The sequence below is a fragment of the Anoplophora glabripennis genome, unplaced genomic scaffold, assembly GCF_000390285.2.
Source record: "Anoplophora glabripennis isolate ALB-LARVAE unplaced genomic scaffold, Agla_2.0 scaffold211, whole genome shotgun sequence".
In the NCBI taxonomy this organism is placed as follows: domain Eukaryota; kingdom Metazoa; phylum Arthropoda; class Insecta; order Coleoptera; family Cerambycidae; genus Anoplophora; species Anoplophora glabripennis.
In genome coordinates this window covers 706,996-727,855 of record NW_019416341.1, presented here as the reverse complement: position 1 = coordinate 727,855, position 20,860 = coordinate 706,996, and the positions used below count along the sequence as shown (strand labels likewise).

The window sequence follows — 20,860 nt, the reverse complement described above, 5'->3', positions numbered from 1 at the left end:
GGGCTATTTGAAATCGCGTGTGTACACAAACAGACCAGGTGATTTGGAAGAACTTAAAAACCGTATTCGTTTTGAAATAAATCAAATCGACCCGGGAATGCTTGAACGAAGTGTAGACGGCGTTTACACACGCTTAGGACAATGCCAAATGGTACAGGGTGGGCAATTCGAACAATTTCGCTAGACTTACACAAACATTAGTGTAATTTTACTCGTTTGAAATGTAATTTTGTCAACTTTGTCCTTTTCGGAGCCATTAATAGTGTAAGTAGACAATTATCACTTATAAGAACTTAAGGTGCATTTTTCTAAAAAAAATTGTTATGTAAGACATCGAAATTTTCACACCGTTGTTTAGATAATTATCACTGTCATCAATTTCGAAAGAAAAAAATATGCGTTGTCATTTAAAAAAAAAATTATGTCATCGCTGCCGTGAGTGGATTATCGAAAAAAAAAATTTTCCACATAACAAGGTGCCCGGGATCAAATAAAAATCGGCGGGTCTCACCGTTTTTCGAAAAAAAAATTGTTTAACGAAAATATAAATTTTATGCAGAACTTTTTCACCACGCTGTATACGTTTCATAGATGTGCATATCATGTAAAACGTGACTCCTTCAACTTTTATAATCGCGATATCTCAGGAATGGTGGTTCTTAGAAACAAAAGTATAAGGACAATTTTTGTAGATAATTTTCAGATCTATAATTTTTATCAGAACTACTTTTTTGGGGAAAACTTACCATTTTCGAAAAAAATCCAAAAAACCTCAAATTTTTACCTTTGACCCCGAATAACTTTTTTAGCATACATGGGATCGATGGGGACTTTTGACACTTTATGTCTAATGGTGTACGCAAGGTCTCCACCAAAATTTTTACCTCTGTCGGAATTTTTGTTATTTGACCACTATTTTTATGACTAATTTGATCGGACTATAGTTTCCACATTTACTTTTATATGTATAAATATAAATATATATAAATTTGTGCAACAGTTCTATTTATTTTTGAGCGAAAAGGGTGTCATTAAACAAAAGGAATGAAACTGTTAAAAAATATGACAGAGTAGATAAATATTTTTTTCTAGCTAAAACCGTCTGTAAATTATCAGTGTGTCCGTTTTACAGGTTAACACATCTGGAAGTGTGAGAAGGCCGTGGACTTTCCGCAAGCTAATTTTTTTACAATTAATACCTTTATGGGAGGTTATAATCAACTAGACATTTTATTGATGTGTCAAAAACTTGGTCTACTACTATTTTTTAAAAGGGTCGGTTTTCCAGAAAGTGATATTGGGCATTTTTTTATCAAAAAGATAATATTATCAGGCTATTCAACAGCAATCAAAATACCTATATACCAAATTTCATCGACAAATGTCTAGTGAGTGTTTTTTTATGGGGTGCCAAACTTGGAAAAATTAGACAGCTAAAATTATAATAAAAATTTTATTTTTCCACATCTTAACTTCGACGCATTTAGGTTCTGTATTCGAATATTTCATATGACGGATATTCAATGCCCTAAGCAGTTTTTGTTCTGTAGTCAATAATTTTGCAACGTTGCTGAAGCCTTGTTAATATTTAGTTTATCACAGAATTGTTAAAATGGTTGATTCTGATTTATTTTACGCTTTAGCAATAGTAGGCACTTTCAAATGACGATCTTCGGGAACCATTGTTCCACTTTCCAATGCTGCAATAATTCATTCGTGCATTACAGGACTATAATGTTCATTTTAAAAATGTTATTGTAATGGGATATTTCAATTCTACCAAAAATAAATAAATAATAAAATAAATACAATGTTTACATTAGGAAACAGAAAATAATTTACTAATTAATCGTACCAAAAATACTTTAATCTGGATTTGTGAGAAGTCGCTTCATATCAGCAAAAGCAGTTTGAGCAGTAAACAAATTAAGATTATCATATCGGTATGCTGACATACATTGGAAGGCTTTTATTTAAAGATGTTATAATGTTTTAAAAGTATATTTCACAACCATGAGTTTAAGTAAAAGCGTATTATTATTTTTTCTATTGCTCAATAAGTACAGTCACGGTAAGTATCTTATTATACTTAAGCAAAATTATTTATTTGTGACATTATTTTGGGTATTTTGAAAAAAAATAGCTAATGTCCTTGCGTGAAAAGAGGGACACCTGCTTTCAGTTAAAAATTTTGAAGTTACGTGTAAATTAGCTGAGAGTTCTTGTATTTTTTTATTCATTTATCTGTTTACTTCCAAATTTGAGATATCGCAAGGCATATAGCTTTACTATTATCTACTTATTCTTTATACTATTATTGTCGATGAAGCTCTCAGCTCACAGAAAAATTGATGCACCCTCACTCAACTTCAGTCACCTTTAATTCAGTACCAACTGTTGTCTTCCAGGTGACAAAAGTTGCATCACGTCAGATTTTCTCGTACAGCAGTTCAAAGGAGGACAATACGAATTCCATTTAGGACAGCGACTGGAAGTAACCAACAGTTCAAGATCACCAGTAAATTACTATGAAGTGACTCGACTGGTTTACTACGAAAATTGTTTGGGATTCATAACTGAATCTCTGGACACCATAGTACTTGATTGCCCAGAAAAGAACATGGAGAGAATTGGTTGTTTCCAAGTTTTTACTCTTCAATATAACACTACATTGTCTATTGAAAACGTAAGTTAATATATCTTCTATGAAAAGTTACAATCTATATATTGGAAGTGATCGGACAGGACAGGGTGATTATTTTATTAATGACTGGTGCACTGAACGAAAAATTCCAGTTAGGTACTCAAGAAGTTGCTGTAGCAGATGCGGTTGTATGGAAAAAATATTTGAAATGACAAGCTTTTTCAATGTCTGTAATACAGTATTATGAATCCCTAGTGTGCTTTTTTATACGTTTCTTTACTTATTTGTTTCATGGTGTTTTTAGAATATGTTTTTATTTATCGTCTTCTTAGAAGCTTAAAGATTGTTCTGTACTTTTCTTAGAAATCCATGGGAATTTCGAGAAACAACGAATACAGGTATAAGCGGCCTCGCCAATGGGCCAGAGGAGTATTTGAAAGATTATGTTATAATTTGCTATTGAGTGTCAAAATTGTCAAAATTTGTGTATTAAATTGTGTTCAATAAAGGAAATTTGGTACAAATTAATTTCAGAAATGGAATGCAGGGGTGTTGTTCTAGTCTGTTCTGATATTCATCTGGCACACTCTCTGGAACACATCTGATTCAAAATTTCGCTCTTGGTCCGAATGCAATTCTCTTGGAACACAAATCTGCAGAAGAGGTTTTCAATGGGAACTTCAGCTACCATCGCTGCCTCTTGATGTGGAATACCTCTATTTTTACTTAAGTTTCCAGGAGGTAACAATTTCCTAATTCAGTCTTGTTTACGTCGAAATGTCCTCCACCTACTTCACATTTCGTTGATTCTTTCCTTGGAAGCGCAACCTGCTTTCGTACTTCTTTGCCATCTGAACTTTCCCACTGCCTCTTCATTAACCCATTTTCTAAGATAAGTAACCCAGTAACCTTTTAATGTTGATGATTTGTCCTACATTTCTGTCATTTTTAATCGAGTCCTATGTTCCTTCCAACTAATAATCGATTTCAGACTGTCATCATTCCGGTGGTCTTCACTAAGCTTTTTAGTATCCCAATGTCCATCCGTTACAATTGCTGTTCTTCGAGACAAGTTCCCAGAATCCTTTGTCTCTGTTCAGTTGCAATGTGACCATCGTTCAGAACACTTTTGGATACTGCATCTTGATGATCGATGTATTCACCATTTGCTTGCACACAAGCTTCTGTGCGACGTATCCAATTCGCTTGCACACGTTGTAACACTTTTCACATATCCCTATAAAATGAAGTCTAAAGGGGTATGGTCCGGATACCGGGTGGGGGCAATAAGCGCTTGAACACATTGAATATGAAATGGGTACAACTGAGCTTCTCGTAATGTCCGTCACACAACAGGATGCGAAATATTTACTTGCTGTGCGATATTTCTGGTGCTACGATGCTGATCTTCTTCGACGAGATCTAGAACCATCCTCGTAATTTAATATTCTCAGTGGTCGCCTTGGGCCAATCTTCGCGACCTCGACGCTGTTGTACTTCACCGGCGTCCAAAACTCTTTGCGCTACAGCAACAAATGTTCGCGGTGCGGGGGCACGTCGTTCAGGATATCTTGCACGGTATACATGTCAAGCTCTGTGAGCGTTTTCGTCTGCTTCGCCATAAATTATGAGCATATCATAATATTCGCGATTGCTAAATAAATGCGCCATTTTCAAAAGAAAACTTAGAAATACGGCTATTAAATGTCCTCTCGAAAAACAGCACAGCAATCACTACAACAATATATTACAAACTGACGTTGGAATACAGTCCGGCTTCATAAGAAACCTACAAACTTGTAAAAAGTGTTACAGAATTTTTGTAACTAGTTGCCGCGATAAAATACATGTATTTAAGCAGTTCCAAAACAGTTTTAAACACATTTTTTATTAGCCTTTTTCTCTATGACCTTAGTTAACCAGTTAACACAGTTTTACTACTTTTTCACTCCTCAAGTTTTTGACATAAATTCATTAACACCCTGTATATTACATCTTATACAGAGACGCTTCAAACAGTAGACAGATTGTAATCATTTTGTTCTTCTCTTCTCTTTTTCAGGAAAGAAAAATATGTGCAAGCAAACTGAACGAATCCTGCATTGGACTTATAATTAAAGATAAAATTACGATAATTCTGAAATGTTCCACAAATAACTGTTTCCAAATAGAGGGGAAACTATATGGATTCGCACCAAAACATATGCTAGGATTGATACGAACTAATAAAATGCCACCAAGGGAATGAAGTTTTCAGAAAAAATTATTTCACATTGTTTACATTTTCTTACAAATATTTGCTTGTTACAAGTGTATACTTAATGTCCTTTTTTTTTTGCTTTAAAATCTTCTATTTTAAACCAATGTTTAGAACGACAAGATATCTCAAACTTATCAAATAAATTTCAGTATACCTATTTACATTCGTTGTTAAAATGTTATAATACTTTCTATTGACAAAAAATAATGTGGAAGAGCTCCATATTGTAAAAATAACCTGTTTGCTAGTAGTTCAAGAGGAATATCGTCTAGCAGGTGTGGAAGATCATTTTATCACGTCAAACAAGGCTGAAATGAAACAAAAACGGATTTCCAAAATTTCGGTTTTTTCAAATATTTCGAAAACTAATCATGTTAGCCTTGATTTTTTAGAGGAATAATGTTGGTCCCCTGATTATGCAACTTTGCCCCCATTTAAGCTACTTCGTATCTCTTACCGTTTTCGAGATCCCTGTAGTGAGAAGCGAATTTGTAACAGCCTGTATAAATATTTTTACTAAATACAAATGTTCAAAAATATAACAAGTACTCGTATTATGGCATTATGCAAAACAAACTTTTTGATAGCGTGCATTACTTGTAAAAAATTAAAATACAAAAGAATCTATTTAGCAAAAAAAATAGATCAAAACAGATCCCACTCTAGAAGCTGTCTCATAAATTTTCATAGATTTTTTTGTTTTCGAATAAAAACCTCAAAAGTGCATCCCAAGACGAACAAAATGACAACAAATGGTACGATATCTTTAGTTTTTGCCAAGTTACAGGTATTTGAAAATTTTTTACCTAAAATGCCCATAACCTCTTGTGGGATTGAACTAAAAATTTGAAAAAATTTATGATAGGTAGGTACTCTAAATAGGCACTAAGTAATATCAAAAAATCGGAAAAATTAAAAATGATTCGGTCAAGACCTCAGTGATTTGGCATGGAACTTATAATTTAAATGCTTTTGTTTTCGAGAAAATTAATTAAGAAAATTAACCATAAATGTAAGCCGACCCTGTGCATCTTGTGCACCTGCACGGTTAGAACGCTTCGGACTCGCTACATGCGTGAAGCGCTTTTCTAATTGGCTGACGTTCTACGTGACTTCCTTTATTTAGCCGGTGCTGCGTATAAATTGTTTTCTGATCAAGACCTAGTAGATATGGTGTTAATGTACGGAGAATGTAAGTACATTTTAAATGAGACATGAGGAGAAAGGCCGCAACATGTTTTCGACAACTCATTTGTATGAGAAGCCAGTGATCATCAAAATGTTGTAATAGGTTAGGAACTCAAATTCAGTTTAGTTTTATTATACAAGAAAAAAGTAAGTTGTAATTTTCTGAAACACTAGATATTGCGATTCAAGCTTATGGTCTAGAATTGTTTCCATATATTGTTAGACATTATTAATATTAAAAGGTTAGGCTAACACCACGAAACAATGAGCAAGTACGCACAAAACATGCAGAGGTAATTACTATGGTTAGTAAACGCAAATGTATTAAGAATGAATTGTGAAACTGGCTTGGCACGAAAGTAGGTAGGTACAGTTGATCTATTTATCTATCTATCTATCTATCTATCTATCTACTGCGGGTTTAGCCTGATTGTCGAAGTACCTGGATATTGACAGCAGTACGCAGAATAAGAAAAATTAACATTTATTTAATCGACTATTTGTTATCATCAGCAGATATAATGAAAATGATCGAAATATAATTAAAATGCGACTCAAAAGGATGCCTTTAGGCAACGTTATTATTAAGTTAGGTAGATTATGCATAAAAATGACTGATTTGCATATAAAGAGACAAATAAATTTTAAACAGGTAAAATTCAAAGAATTAAAAGTTCATTCTGATTAGAACACATGAAGATCTACCAGGTGTACCATTAAAGGAAATAAAATAAGATACATTTTCAGAACAAAGTATTACCAGAAAAAATAGTTTCACACAAAAATTTCACACTGAATAGCAGACAAATAGAAAATGCAAAATACTCGTCAGTATAAAGGGTGATTCAGTCATGGTGTCATTAATTTTAACCACGTATTCGGACAGCCTAATAAGGATAGAAAACCAAACAAAAATAAAAATTTCTCTACTTTTCTCCCGATAACTCGGCTGTCCACTTCGTTATAGGGAACGCACCGCGCCGGCTGTCTTGTCAACTCGTCCAGTTTTGAAATTCCTTTCAAAATGAAAGTGCAACGTATCTCAACTTTAATAAGACTTTATGGACGAATGAGTGTGTTTTTAGCCGTATTGTCATTTTAAATGCGTAAGTACCATACAACTCTGAAAAGGAATAAGTCACACAATATGGTATACGTACTATAAACTGAATAATTACTTGAACAGGATACTAAAAACTCATATTCAATTATAATAAAACATAGTAAAAACGTTAAAAATATTAAAAATACTACATTGTATAACCTAACAATCTAAAACCATTATTATCTTTATAAATTTATTTTTAATGATTTTTAATACTTAAAATGTAAAAAAATATCTTATTTCTTCTTGTGCCTAGTTAAAACGCTGTGTTTATTCCATGTAGCTCCCTACGGATTAAAAAGGTATTAAAAGATGGGTTAGTGACCGCATATTACGGTAAATTAAGATTCATTCCGGATAAATCTTTGTGGATCAGCGATTAGGATCGGTCCGAAATGGGGTAATGATTTAAGAATATTTTTTTCGCGTAGATATGTATTTAAATTTTTTTTAAATCCCGTTTTCGAGTTCTACTGATTTTTCCCTATCATCCCTTAAAATTAATGACATTGTTACAGAATCACCCTGTATATAGCGCAATCCGATAGGTCGACGTTTCGAAAATCAATTCGTTTTCCTTTTCAATACTCAGCAACGGCGTTTCGTTTTGAAATTATTTTTGACAGTTTTAATTTATTTTGGAATCACAGCTTAAAGTTCTTTTTGTCAGTTTCTATAGATAATAGATATCTATGAGCTGAGTAAGTGTACCCAACTCCTGTAACATAGCTGTCGATATTTTTATGGTGTTAAACATTTGGCTAATATTAATTTATCTGATGATGGCAACATTTGAAATGTAAGTAAATTAACAAAAGTAATTACTTAATGCATTAAAAAATAATGCAAATTGAAATATTTACTGAATACCATTATGCAATTTTAAAAAATGTTTGTTTTTATATTGAAATACAGAACTGAAATCTGTAGAACATACACACTGTATATACCATTTTTCACGGAAGAATAAAAAAAAAACATGAAGTAATATATGTACATATACATAAACCAGTGTTTATTCGCAACAAAATTCAAATGAAAAGAACCAGTTAGTGTTGAAATTTTCAACAGTTTGGATGACAACGCAACGATGAACTTAAAAATATTAATATTGACATTCTTGTTTTTCAAACCAAGTAAAGGTAAGTTTTGTAATATGTATTATTTGACTTCACTATTTAATTTAATTTATATTATATTTGTATTTCTTACTAATATTAGGAAATCAAAGCAATGAACTAGCAAATATGTTATACACAGGTTTGTTTTCATTTGGAATATGAAATAATATCGGGAAATAATTTCAGAATCTTTTATTATTTAAAAGTATGTAATTTTCATCTTTATTACATCTCATATATTTTTATTAATTACACAGGCTGACAAAAAAGTTTTGTTTTAGAAACGTGACCCTACTCATCTTTGGTAAAATCGGAGTTGTAAATTACCCCCCCCCCCCCATACATACAGCAACAATTACAAAAAAACAACTTGCCATCAAACCCATCTTTAGTCAAATTTTTCGCTGAATCCAAATATGATAAAAATAAATATGATACAGGGTGTTTTTAAACGAAGTAGCCAAAAATAAGAGGTTTGAAGTAAAAATAGGAAAGTTGCACCACTGAGGCGATATACCCTCTTAAAGGAGGGGATTGAAATTCACATTTTAATTTTTTTCTTTAACATGAGGAATGCTAGAGACACAAAACTTTGTATGAGCATCCTACTAATAAAGAGACAACTTTTCAATATTTGTTCGATCATTGGCGTATTTTATAAAGGAGTGAAACAGTCAATTCCATTGCAATATATTATTAGAAATTCTTTATATGAAGCAAATTATTTATTTAAAAATATTTATTGGTAGATTTATTGCGCAACTGTTTTACCTCTTGTAACTTTTCGATAAAACCGATAGTTTTCTAGTAAAAAAAAATATGTGCTTCATCGTTCACTAAAGGGGTAATTGGGGTAAAGGGATAATTGCGAAAATTGCGAAAACTTGTAAAAATAAAGTAGGCGGATGTCACAATAAATAAGTTGTTATTTATCATATTAATAAATTGACACTGTCTCCCAATAAGTTGGTAATTTAATAATAAAATTAAGAATAATTTGAAGAATGAAAAGTGTTAGATGACTTATGACAATCTACCTATCTTTAGTAAAATTTTTCGATGAATCCGAAAATGATACAAAAACTTTGACGTATGAATTCCCTCCCATACACTCTTAATTCCTCCCAAAAAATAAAAAAGTCCAAACTGGTCATCCAACCTACCTATCTTTGGTAAAATTTTTCGCTGATTATGAAAATGGCAAAAAAAATTATCTGACGTGAGGGATCCCCCCTACTCATCCGTATCTCTCACTTACTTCTTTCAAAAATGAAAATAAATACAAATCAGACGTTTATAAGTTTTATAAAATCTGTCGGAAAAAACAAAACTAAGAAATATTTAATGTTGCCTTTGCTCGTACACTTAACCTTGCGCCAGATAGCACTTACAAATTACGGTTAGCATCCTAGCATTGATAAAATTTTTCCCAGGTCATTTCAATTTCTATGCTGGCCAACGACTCCCAGTAACCAACCTCGATGCGTTGTCTGCCGTATCGAAGTTCTACACTGTGAAGCAACTTGATGGTTATGGTAACTGTCTAGGATTTACGTTAGAGACTCTTGGAACTATAGTGCTTCAATGTCATGGTGAAACCCTGGATAAAGATAGCTGCTTCAAAGTATTAAAGGAGAAAATCAATGAGAACGGCACCACATCCTTTACCGAAAAGGTTTGTTGATATTGATAAAATGTCGATAACCACACAAAAAAAATTGAGTAAATTGCCCCTGGAAACAGACCATATCTATCATATGTTTTCGGGGTCGCTGAATCCAAATTCGGGGTCCATTTAACCCCATCACGTCAGAATTTTTCATAACCTCAAAAAATAGACAATAAATCCTCTATCCATTGACCACTCAATCTCAATAACCCCATAACCCCTTAACCCCTTTATCCCTTAAACCTTTTAACCCCATAACCTCAAAATGCCATAACCCCAAAACCCCAGTACCTGGCAAGAAAGAGACTTATGCGCGTAGAAGCCCTGAAGCACAGTATGTTCGAGCTTCTGCTTCTTGAGCCTTAAACCTATACCTCTTATAGAAGAACGCTCAGGGTTGGAAATCGGGGAAAAAATCTTGGGGGACGTATATAGTATGTTATAGGTTTCTCCTATCTAATCTTGGGGGACAGCTGTGGGCTAGTATAGGCTCTATGTGCATTTCAATTTCGTCCCTGACTTGTAACCTATGAGTGTTCTTCTATAAGAGGTTTATATTCGTTGCCTATAATCTTTAATAACCCCATAACCCCATAACCTCATAATCCAGAAAATAATAGCCTTATGTACGAACTCTTATGAGTCAAATCTTCGGACATCATTGCTATTCGTCTGCGGCAAGGGGAACACACTTTCAAAAAGCACCCCGAAAATTGTGAGGCAAGGGGAACACGTGTTAATAAAGCACCCCAAAGAAAACAGAAGTCTACTACGTCCTCGTCGTTGTTCCTGGATTCGGCAAAACGTAGGTTCTCCCAACGAAAGTCTCGTTCTCACCGGGTTATGGGGAGTTATATGGTTATTGAAGAATGTGGGTTTAAGGCTCAAGAAGCATGGCTCGATCATACTGTGTTTCAGGGCTTCAACGCGCATAAGTCTCTTTCTTGCCAGGTACTGGGGTTTTGGGGTTATGGCATTTTGAGGTTATGGGGTTAAGGGATTTACGGGTTTAAGGGATTAAGGGGTTATGGGATTATTGGGATTGTGTGGTCAATGGATAGAGGATTTATTGCGCCCCAGAAAACATATGATAGACATAATCAGACAGCAGGGGTAATTTTTTCGATTTTTTTTTGTGGAATTGTGGTAGGTATACTAAAAAATTAAATTTCAGGTGAAACATAGTTGTATTAAAACATATAGGGCTATCGTTGACTTTTACATATTATAATAAATAAGTTTTTTTCCTACGAAATAATTTTCTTGAGAATTATTCGCTCTGTTTCGTTTTCAAGAGTCCCATCCATTTTTTCATAATATCACACAGAAATGTAACAATTTAAACACACAAACCACTAAACTCTGAAATAACTAACTGTATAAAGTTATACAATCTACGACAAAACACTTCAATGAATACTAAAGTACTGACAATTTGATTATAAAATTGAACTTAAATAAAACACTGCGCTATACAAATTCTAAATTGATTCCGGTAAAAACCGATATGAAATAATATTATTGCAGCCATTTATGTCTCTAATTAATTTACATTTTCGTAAGGGCACTTTTCCTGATATTTTTAGTGGTACCTCTATTTAACAAAACTGACTGCAATAAGGTGGAAAATTACAGTCACTCACAAAAAAGTTGTCTGTACTTTTCATGCTACATATGTTATCCGTAGTATGTTTGCCTCCTGATCACGAATCCGGTGTCAGAATTGAGCTGTCACATCACAGGAATTTTTTTTTCTATATTCAAATATTCATTTATATGATTAAGACTCCGCCGAACGTGAATTCCCGATCAGAATTGATGTTTTTTTTTCAAACGGGTCAATTAAGGTCAGATATACGAATTTTCACAAAATAACAGATTCGCGCCAAATTTGGCATCCGGGGGATTTCGATTTTTTGTATTTTTCCTAGCACATTTTCCTGAATGTTTGCTATTTTTGACCTGTTTTTTGAGGTTAAGAAATTCCTGTGATGTGATAGCTCAATTCTGACACCGGATTCGTGATCAGGAGGCAGAAATACTACGAATATAACATATGTCGCATGAAAAGTACAGACAACTTTTTTTGTGTGTGGCTTTGTTATCGTTCCATCTCATTTCTGTGTTTCTTTTTGGAAAAATAATAGAAATTTTATAAATATTTTTATAAATAAAGACTTTTCTACTACCCATTCTCTCTCTAAACGAATAAAATTCATTGTTGAAGGACTTGATGAAGGTTCATATTGTGCTATTACAGCTTGTGATCTAACCTAAGCTTTCGACTGTATTTCACATGATATACTAACTAAAAAATTAGAATGTTATGGGATAAGGGGACGACCGGCTCTATTATTGCAATCATATTTAAAAAATCGTAAACGATTTATTTCAATTAATGATATTCAATTCCCATATTCAATTGATTCGGTACGAAGTAACACATGGCTCCGTATTGGGACCACTTTTGTTTTTAATTTACGTGAATTTATTTTGGTTACCAACTTTAAATAGATGATCAGTTAATTAATTGGGACGATGCATGGTCGGCCTAAGTTTCGAGTAATAATCATTGATTCATTTCATTTTCATATAGCTGCCTAGACAACTTCAAATCCAATTAAAGGGCAGGAGAAACAATAAAAGATTACATAGAAAGCATAATACATGAAAAATATATTCGAAAATGAAATGAATGAAATGTAATGAAATTGAAATATATGACACCTTTTAGATCACAGGTCCTCTATCACTCCTTTGAAGAAACATCCTGTATTGCATTGAAATTTCCATCTAGTAACACCAACTGATGCCTCAACACTCTGGCGGCTGTCTGGTACTACCAGATAGTAGGAATTCGTCTTGAGAAGTCATTATTTGAACATGATGATGGCCAGTAGCAAAATCGAAATTTATAAATATTTGTCTGAATCATTTCTTCATATCCTATGATCAAAATATATTCATGTTACAGGAAAGAAGAGTATGTGCCGATAAACTGAATGAATCATGTGCGGGACTTGCAACTCAAGATAGAGAAACAATTTTGATTTGTAGTTGGTCGATACATACGCATGTTGCAAGCGGAATACCATTTAATGCAAGACCAACATATGACGTATAGGACAGATAAATACGTTAACAGTGTTAATACAACAATAACAGTACCTCAGTAGACTGTAATGGGCAACATTTAAATTTAATTTTTAAGAAGCTAATAAGATCTCAAAATCGCTTCACACTACTTCGGGAAATTTTGTAAACAAAAATGTGTACCAGTTTATGTTAAATATAAATGTAATTTTTTAATTTAATAATAAAATCACGGGTATATTTCATTTCACCTTTTACTCCATTTATTACATTTTTCTCTGCGACGAATCACCTACGCTGTGGGAATTATGTAAATGCATTAAACATTATTTTAATTTTCGTGCTAAATGTCTTCTTTTTCTTCAGAATATTTTCTTACCAGGTTGAAACTATTTGTATTTTGTAAAAAACAAAGTTGCAAAATGAATTTTCAAATGTTTCGGACATATTTTCAACCTACAGAGAAACAATGTGCTCTCAAATAAGTATTTAATTTACTAATTAAAAGTTTATTATTTATTAAAATAATGAGTGGTTGAATAAATCTTTCAGTCAACTAGAAATAATATACGAGTGTATTAAATGATAAACAACTGTATATAGTTGAAAAAAAAAAACAGATAATTGAATTAATAGTAATAGTAAAAATAATTTTAAAGAAACTCATATTATTACACCGAAGACCTTACATTTGAAGGATAAAAATTAAAAAAAAAACAGTCTATGAATATCTAGAATTTAGAAACTACCAGGTACTATATCAGGATTCTTAAACGAAGTTAGACGTTTTATCCACACTTCATATATTATTTCAGTTAAGTAGGTACATAAACAGTTTTATTTTTAGTTAAATCCATAAACATACAACAACGTGCGACAAATTTCAGGGGGTGATTCTACATGAGAAAATAATGGCAGTTTGCTTATAAACGTATGTCCGCAAATGATTCGTTTTCCGAGATACGGGGTGTCAAAGTTTTTCTTAAAAACTGACGATTTAATTTATTGCTCTGAAACCGGTCGAGATGTGCAAATGAAATTTGGTAGGTTTTAAGAGGCAGTTATTGCGCATTTTTTGACACGCAATTAAGAATTTTATGTTCATCATTGGCGCGCGTACGGGTAATAATCTCAATTTTTTTAAAGAAAAAAATGGTACGCCACTGAGATATTACAAATTAAAAATCATTTTTGAATTCCTCGTTCAATTTGTGACAAAAAATCTCTCTTGCCTTTTCTTCGTATGGGGCGCCGTTTTGATGCAAAAAAAATAAAACATCTTAACGCGTATTTTTTATTTCTTTAATACATTACCTAGTAGGCTACTGTCAACATTTATCTGTTAAATACGAATTTCACATATACGTAAAATTTCACAAAAAGCGTCGGTATAAAACAGCAAGATCATTGTTTAAACAATGATTATAATGTAAAAAATGCCAAAAATTGATTTTTTAGCTGTATTAAAAAGCGCTCTCCAACAGGAGGTTTTGATTTTGTTTATACTTATAGGTTTTCAAAAAACGCTTCATTTGAGACCTGCTAAATTAATAATAGTATTATTTTTTAACATTAAATTACATATTATATTTTAAAACAGACAAGGTAAGTATAATAAAACTCACGATTCAAATTACACAGCTTAATTATAATTATTATCAAATATACAATAATTGACGCATATTTATAGTAAAATAAATGTTACATTTTTCGCGGTGGTTCATTCATGCCATGACATTCATTCTCATCGCTTTCAGTAAAACTAGACAATAATGCATATTACATCCAAAAACTCGATCCTCATTAAAATAAACTTTATACATAAAAAATATGTCATTTCCTGATTTTTTTTACATAAAAATATTTTTTTTTTATTGAAATTGTTTATTGGTACCATTGTTACCAGTAATTATTTCTCGAGAAAATGCGAAAAAAATTTTTTTTCTACAAATTTAATAGTTGTAGTATAACAACCCTAGGTTCGACAAAAAACAATATATCGTAGTTGTGGCCAAAAAGATGTGATCGTCATAAGGAATCCCTACGTTGTGTGTATTTAATTTTTTAATGATCGAAAGGCGCTGGCTACTAACTTTGTAGAGGGGATGCATGGTTTAATTATACAAAACAAAAGCAGAGTAAATACACCTAACCTTTATTTATATACAATTCAAATTAAACATGTGACAAATAGAAAGAACAACAAAAACATTAACAACCATTAAACATAAAAGGAGAGTGCCAGGCTCACCTAGAGCTCCTGCGGGGAAAGAGCATGGCAGAGAAACCCACGATCGTTGCTCTTACCACCCAAATATAAATACAAAACAACCGCTAACCAAAGGCATACATTAAGAACCTTTGCTAATGATAATTAAAACTGGACTTATTTAATTTCTCACTAAATGTCATCTCACTCAAGTCTGACATACACACTTCCAAGTAAAACTGAAGAGGTTTTAGTAACAATAATAGCAACAACAACAACAATAATAATAATAATAATAGCAATAATAATAGGGAAGGTACTGGAGTCCCATAATACGGGAGGCTATCCAGCTAAAGTTGAGATTTCGGGAGAACAACAACAATAATAACAATAATAATAATCATGGGTGAAAATGTTAGTAAATTCAACAAAGCTCTTACATACGTATGACATAAAGTGAGCACAAGAAATCAAAGAACAACGTAATCAAGATAAAACAAGTTAAATGTGAAACAAAGAAGTTGTTTTGCAATATCTGGGCAGACACGACAATATATACATATTTCAACATGTAATAAATAATGAGCAATCGTTAATAATAATTGTAACAATTTTATCTTAGAGAAATATACGCCCCTGAGCGTAAGACAATGAAGGCTAAACATATACAGAATTATTATCATGAAACATCTATATTTTACGTATAACGTAATCGTGGCAAAAACAAGTTAGATGTGAAACAAAGAAGTCGTTATTGTAATGTCTGGCAATCAGGACAATACATATATTTTTAACATGAAATAAATAATGGGCAAACTTTAAGTATAATTATAACAATTTTACCTTAGAAAAATATATGCCCTTGAGCATAAAGCAATGGAAGCTAAACATACAAAGAATTATTATCATGAAACATCTATAAACATCACAATCATGAGATTACATAGAACAATTAACAACAAAGTACTTAAAGAATATTACCTGCTAACTAATACCGGTTAATCACTTAATTTTACACTACTTTGTCACACTGCCCGCCGATCGTCTTACTACCCATCTGCACACTGTTCTCACTTCAACTCCCCATTTTCGACTATTTAGGCTTCCTTCCAGAATTTCCTACCTAAGTGTCTGTTTTTTGTGCGTCCTTCTATCGACCGTTAATATTACTTTTTCATTGTTATACAACACCCATGTAGCAGGTGACGTGGAAGTTGATAAGATAACTACGGTTTTGCACATAGTTTATAACAAATTAATAATTAATTGCAAAATGGACCGTGCAGTTGTAATTATTTTCATGCGCTACCCCAAACTTAAAAAAACCGTTAAAATTTGTCCACAATTACCGGAGATATCGCAAAATTTTCGGACAGTTAAGATTTGAAGTCTCGATTCCACTTTTGAACGTTTCTGTTTTATTTCCCCCATCACATTCCAGGTGTAAAAATGTATTCGAGGACGTTTTTTAAAGAGTTAAAAATTACTATAAAATGCATTTTCTCGATATCTTTAACCGTTCATATGAAGTTCAAGGGTTGATTGATTTATTCCCGAAATTTCAAGTCTTAATGCTTATAAATACACAAGTTATGAATTTAAAAAAAAAAAACGCTATCCAGGCTAAAAATGGTCCTAGAACAAATTCATGAAAAATTACCAGGATTACAAATATCAAAGCGGCTTTAAAAAATATTCATTCTTCGCAAAATTATTAAGGAAAAACCTTATAAACAAATTACACTATTTGTTTATACGCCGTTTTCAGGAGGTTAGCCTATAAAATTACAATTTCCAATTGCATATCTTGAAAATATAAGTCAAGACGAAACAAATGAGCCCTCATAAGGCCCTTTATTAAAATGCTAACAACCCCGTTTTTGCAATTGAAAAAATACTATTTCTAATAAACAAATGCAAAAACTCGTAAGCAAATAAATATTTCTTTACCAAATATTCAGAGTTTCTTAAGCTTAACAAAATACAACTTTTACTGCAGTTTAGAGACGATTTATGCTCTTTTCTTCTATTTATAGCAAATTCAAATTTCGCTGTTTTTTTTTGCAAATTGTTAATGGATTATAATTCAGGTCTCAAATGAAGCGTTTTTTGAAAACCTATAAATATAAACAAAAGCAAAAACTCCTGTTGGAGAGCGCTTTTTAATACAGCTAAAAAATCCATTTCTGGTAATTTTTACATTATAATCATTATTTAAACAACCCAACTAGCAATTTGATATTTTATAAAAGCTGCAAAAACATTTTCGAGACAAATTTTATAAAACAGCATAAGTCTCAAAAACATTGTAAGAATGTTTATACAGCAACTATACAACCAAAATGGGCACAGTATTATAAAGCACTTTAGTCACCGTTGAGGTTTTGTAAGGCCTGTTGGAAACAATTAAAAAGTAGTCATATAAACGTTTATACAGGTCTTATAAAAATATGCCAATACTTTAATAAAATAGTTTCTTAAAGGTTTTATAACTGGGTCATAAAGCAGATTATATTGTGAGTTATATAATAGCAACAAATCATCTAAACAACAATTTTATAAGGGATCTATTTTGGGATCTTTAGTAGCAATAATACGACATTTTTGTAGTATTAGATCTATCAACAAAAGTAAATTATTTATTAACTGTATCGTGAAGGTCTCGGAAGATATACACTTAACAAACATCTCTATTTAATCACAATGTCCGCAACCAGAATGTTATGTGGTGTAATAAGTAGGTACCTACTCAATATTATTTTACGCGTTTTAGTGCACTTTGGAAAAACAACTTTTACTGCGGAGAAAATTTTATTGTGATTTGTATGGTATATATCTAGTGAATTTTACATGCGCCGCGTATTAAGTGATTATTTCCAATATTATCATAATTAAAAATAAAAAGGTTTTTTGAAATGTCATGGTTTTTGACGTTGAATCTAGCACTAAAAGCATTAGAATCATCTTAACTGTTCATCATTGTTTTTGTAGTGCTATTTAATATTAGGAACACGGCTAAATTTGTGATATTTTTATAGTTATACGCCACAATGTTTTTCAGCATTGTGTCAAAATGGTGCGGCTTATAAAATAATTGGGTTGTAAGAACCAGTTTTAAATGACAAGTAAGCTAATTGAGTGATTTCTATGAAACAATGAAAGTTATATTGGTTTCTATGTAAAATTTATCATGACAGGGCCGTAATGGAAGTAATATATGAAGTCATTTAGGATTTTTCATATTTCAATGAAACGGGTGAGATAAAAGTAGGATTTCTTTTATTTTCGAGGTAAAAGTCATAATTCCCATTCTCTTAGAAACATTACATTGTCAAGCAACCTAACTATCCTTTTTTTTCTAATTTCACTATTCTTTCTGGTAAAAATGATTAACGATAATTTTGAAACTAAATATGCCCCCGCGGTTTTTCATGGAATCGAACAAAAATTACAAAATTTCAACAATAAATTAATGCACAAAATAATATAATGTATAATGTACTTTATAATGTACTTTACAAAAAAGTAAAAAAAACTGTATAAAACTAATAAAAAATATACGCGTAAAATAATGTGGATGTAATTCAACACTAGTCGAGGCATCTGCCCGCAGAGTAATTAGTTTCCTCAATTTTATTTAATAATTACCTATTTAAAAAATAAAATTAATTAATCCCAAAAATATGTAAACTTCATGGTTTAGCAACAAAAAGTGACAAAACAAAATATACAATTTGTAATGTAGAGGGAAAAAAATTAAAGTATTTGCTTCTCTGTAAACAAACTGGCCACCAGAAAACTATATTATTTAAATTGTCTAGTTCCAAACACCATGCACAGAGACTGCTAGACAAGTTAAAAAATAAACTTATTTCCTTGTTATTTAAAATGTTTCATTGTAGAATTACAAACTATCAAAATGTCATAGAAAATACTGTAGTCCAATACAAATGATATAACTAATTATTACTAAATAATAACTAGTTAGGTATTACCATTATAAAAATTTTATTTTTGAGTGGGATTTTAAAGAAAACATTTCAGGGTATAGTATAACCTGCTTTGTTGGATAATTTGAAAAAAAATTTTAACTATTCCAAGTATCAAATTAGACTATTTTTTTCTGAAAGTGTACCGAAAATTATACTTACCTATCTAAATTCGGTATAAGAAGACTAATACACAGGGTTTTTTTCATATAAATATCTACGGTGAGCATCAAAAAATGCACGGTATAACACTAACTCTAATTATCTTTTTCCCGAGAAATATCTATTAGAACTTTGCAAGATGCAAAATTTCGATACAAGGGAACACAATTTTTTCTACCAACTTATTCTATAATTATTCTTAATGTTAATCTTTTGTTATATCACGAACAAAATATTTCCGTACGGTACTGTCACTCTCCAAGACCGCTGTTTCATTAATCTATGCATTAGTGCTACGACATTAAAAAAGCGATGGAATGACAAGCCAGCGACGAGGCAGTGAAACAGCTTTTATATAAGCAATTCTTATAAAACAAATTCGATATATAACGCCAGTTTTCATCACTCTTATAAAATAATTATGTTATATTATAACGTTTTGGCAGCCTTTGTATGAGAGTCACACACAAAACATCTTAACCTCACAGTGACGTTTATTCCATTTATTATTAGTCCTTCCGAAAGTATAATTTTGGCTTCTTCCACAAAGGGTTGTAAATATGCTGACAAATCAGTTGGTTTTCCTTGACCACAATATATTCCTATCACAATTGGTTTCAGTTCAGGTAATTCTTTTATGTTAAATAATATTGGCCAAAATTCGATTTTGCTGCTTCTATATATCGGTAAACCATCCATATTCACATTCAAAGAAATACTGTTCGGTAAACTAAGCATGTGAGATAGCATTTGCCTTAAACAAATTTCAAAGCCGTGATGCCAGTAATTCCCATCTCCAACCTTTGTCATAATGACAGTTTGATATGTTTTCAAAAGCGTTCTAGGATCTCGTGGAAGTATGTTGCGAAGTCGTTAATTCAAACTTGCAAATAACACTTTTAGTGCCGAATGTGGGATATTAAAAGAAACAGCCCATGATCTCAGTTTGTTTCGAAAATCTACGTTCTTGTCCAAATTCGATAATTCCAAAAGTTCATCTCCGTGAGAATCATCTAGTTCCACCAACCATTTATTTCTTACTTCTTCGCCATCACTTGGGTATTGTGTTATTTTTAATACGGTACTATTATTGATAGTGTTTCTTTGATTTTCCATTTCCAATGAAGCATAGTTACTAAGAATAGCACAATTATCATCACTGAATATTTCTTGAACTGATAGACCACTTGCTTCATGCACCTGTGCGGGACGGTCATTGTTCCTGTCCCCAGATAAAATGTTTTGATAACATTTCTTTACTTTTCTTCTAAATTCGCCACTTCTTTTGATTTTTTTCCACTGGCTTAAACCTGACATGATTAATTTTAAACAACGACTGTGAAAGCTGAAGCAAAATATAAAACAGACTTTTACCGTTCGCTATTGACACAAACAAAACAATGTCCTACCATTTTGCTGT

At 32.0% G+C, this 20,860-nt stretch overlaps 2 protein-coding genes across 2 annotated transcripts; both read left to right on the top strand.

Moving 5' to 3' along the window:
- Positions 1–1,895: 1,895 nt before the first annotated feature.
- On the top strand, positions 1,896–5,282 carry LOC108905678. Its single transcript, XM_018708652.1, has 3 exons — positions 1,896–2,071; positions 2,409–2,686; positions 4,707–5,282. The coding sequence occupies exons 1-3, from the start codon at positions 2,014–2,016 to the stop codon at positions 4,890–4,892; spliced, it is 522 nt and encodes a 173-aa protein (XP_018564168.1). The 5' UTR covers positions 1,896–2,013; the 3' UTR covers positions 4,893–5,282.
- Positions 5,283–8,250: 2,968 nt separating this feature from the next.
- Positions 8,251–13,306, top strand: LOC108905681. The gene is made up of 3 exons (XM_018708655.1): positions 8,251–8,339; positions 9,752–9,993; positions 12,962–13,306. Exons 1-3 carry the CDS (start codon positions 8,288–8,290, stop codon positions 13,109–13,111), a joined length of 444 nt encoding a protein of 147 aa, XP_018564171.1. The 5' UTR covers positions 8,251–8,287; the 3' UTR covers positions 13,112–13,306.
- The last annotated feature ends 7,554 nt before the right edge of the window (positions 13,307–20,860 follow it).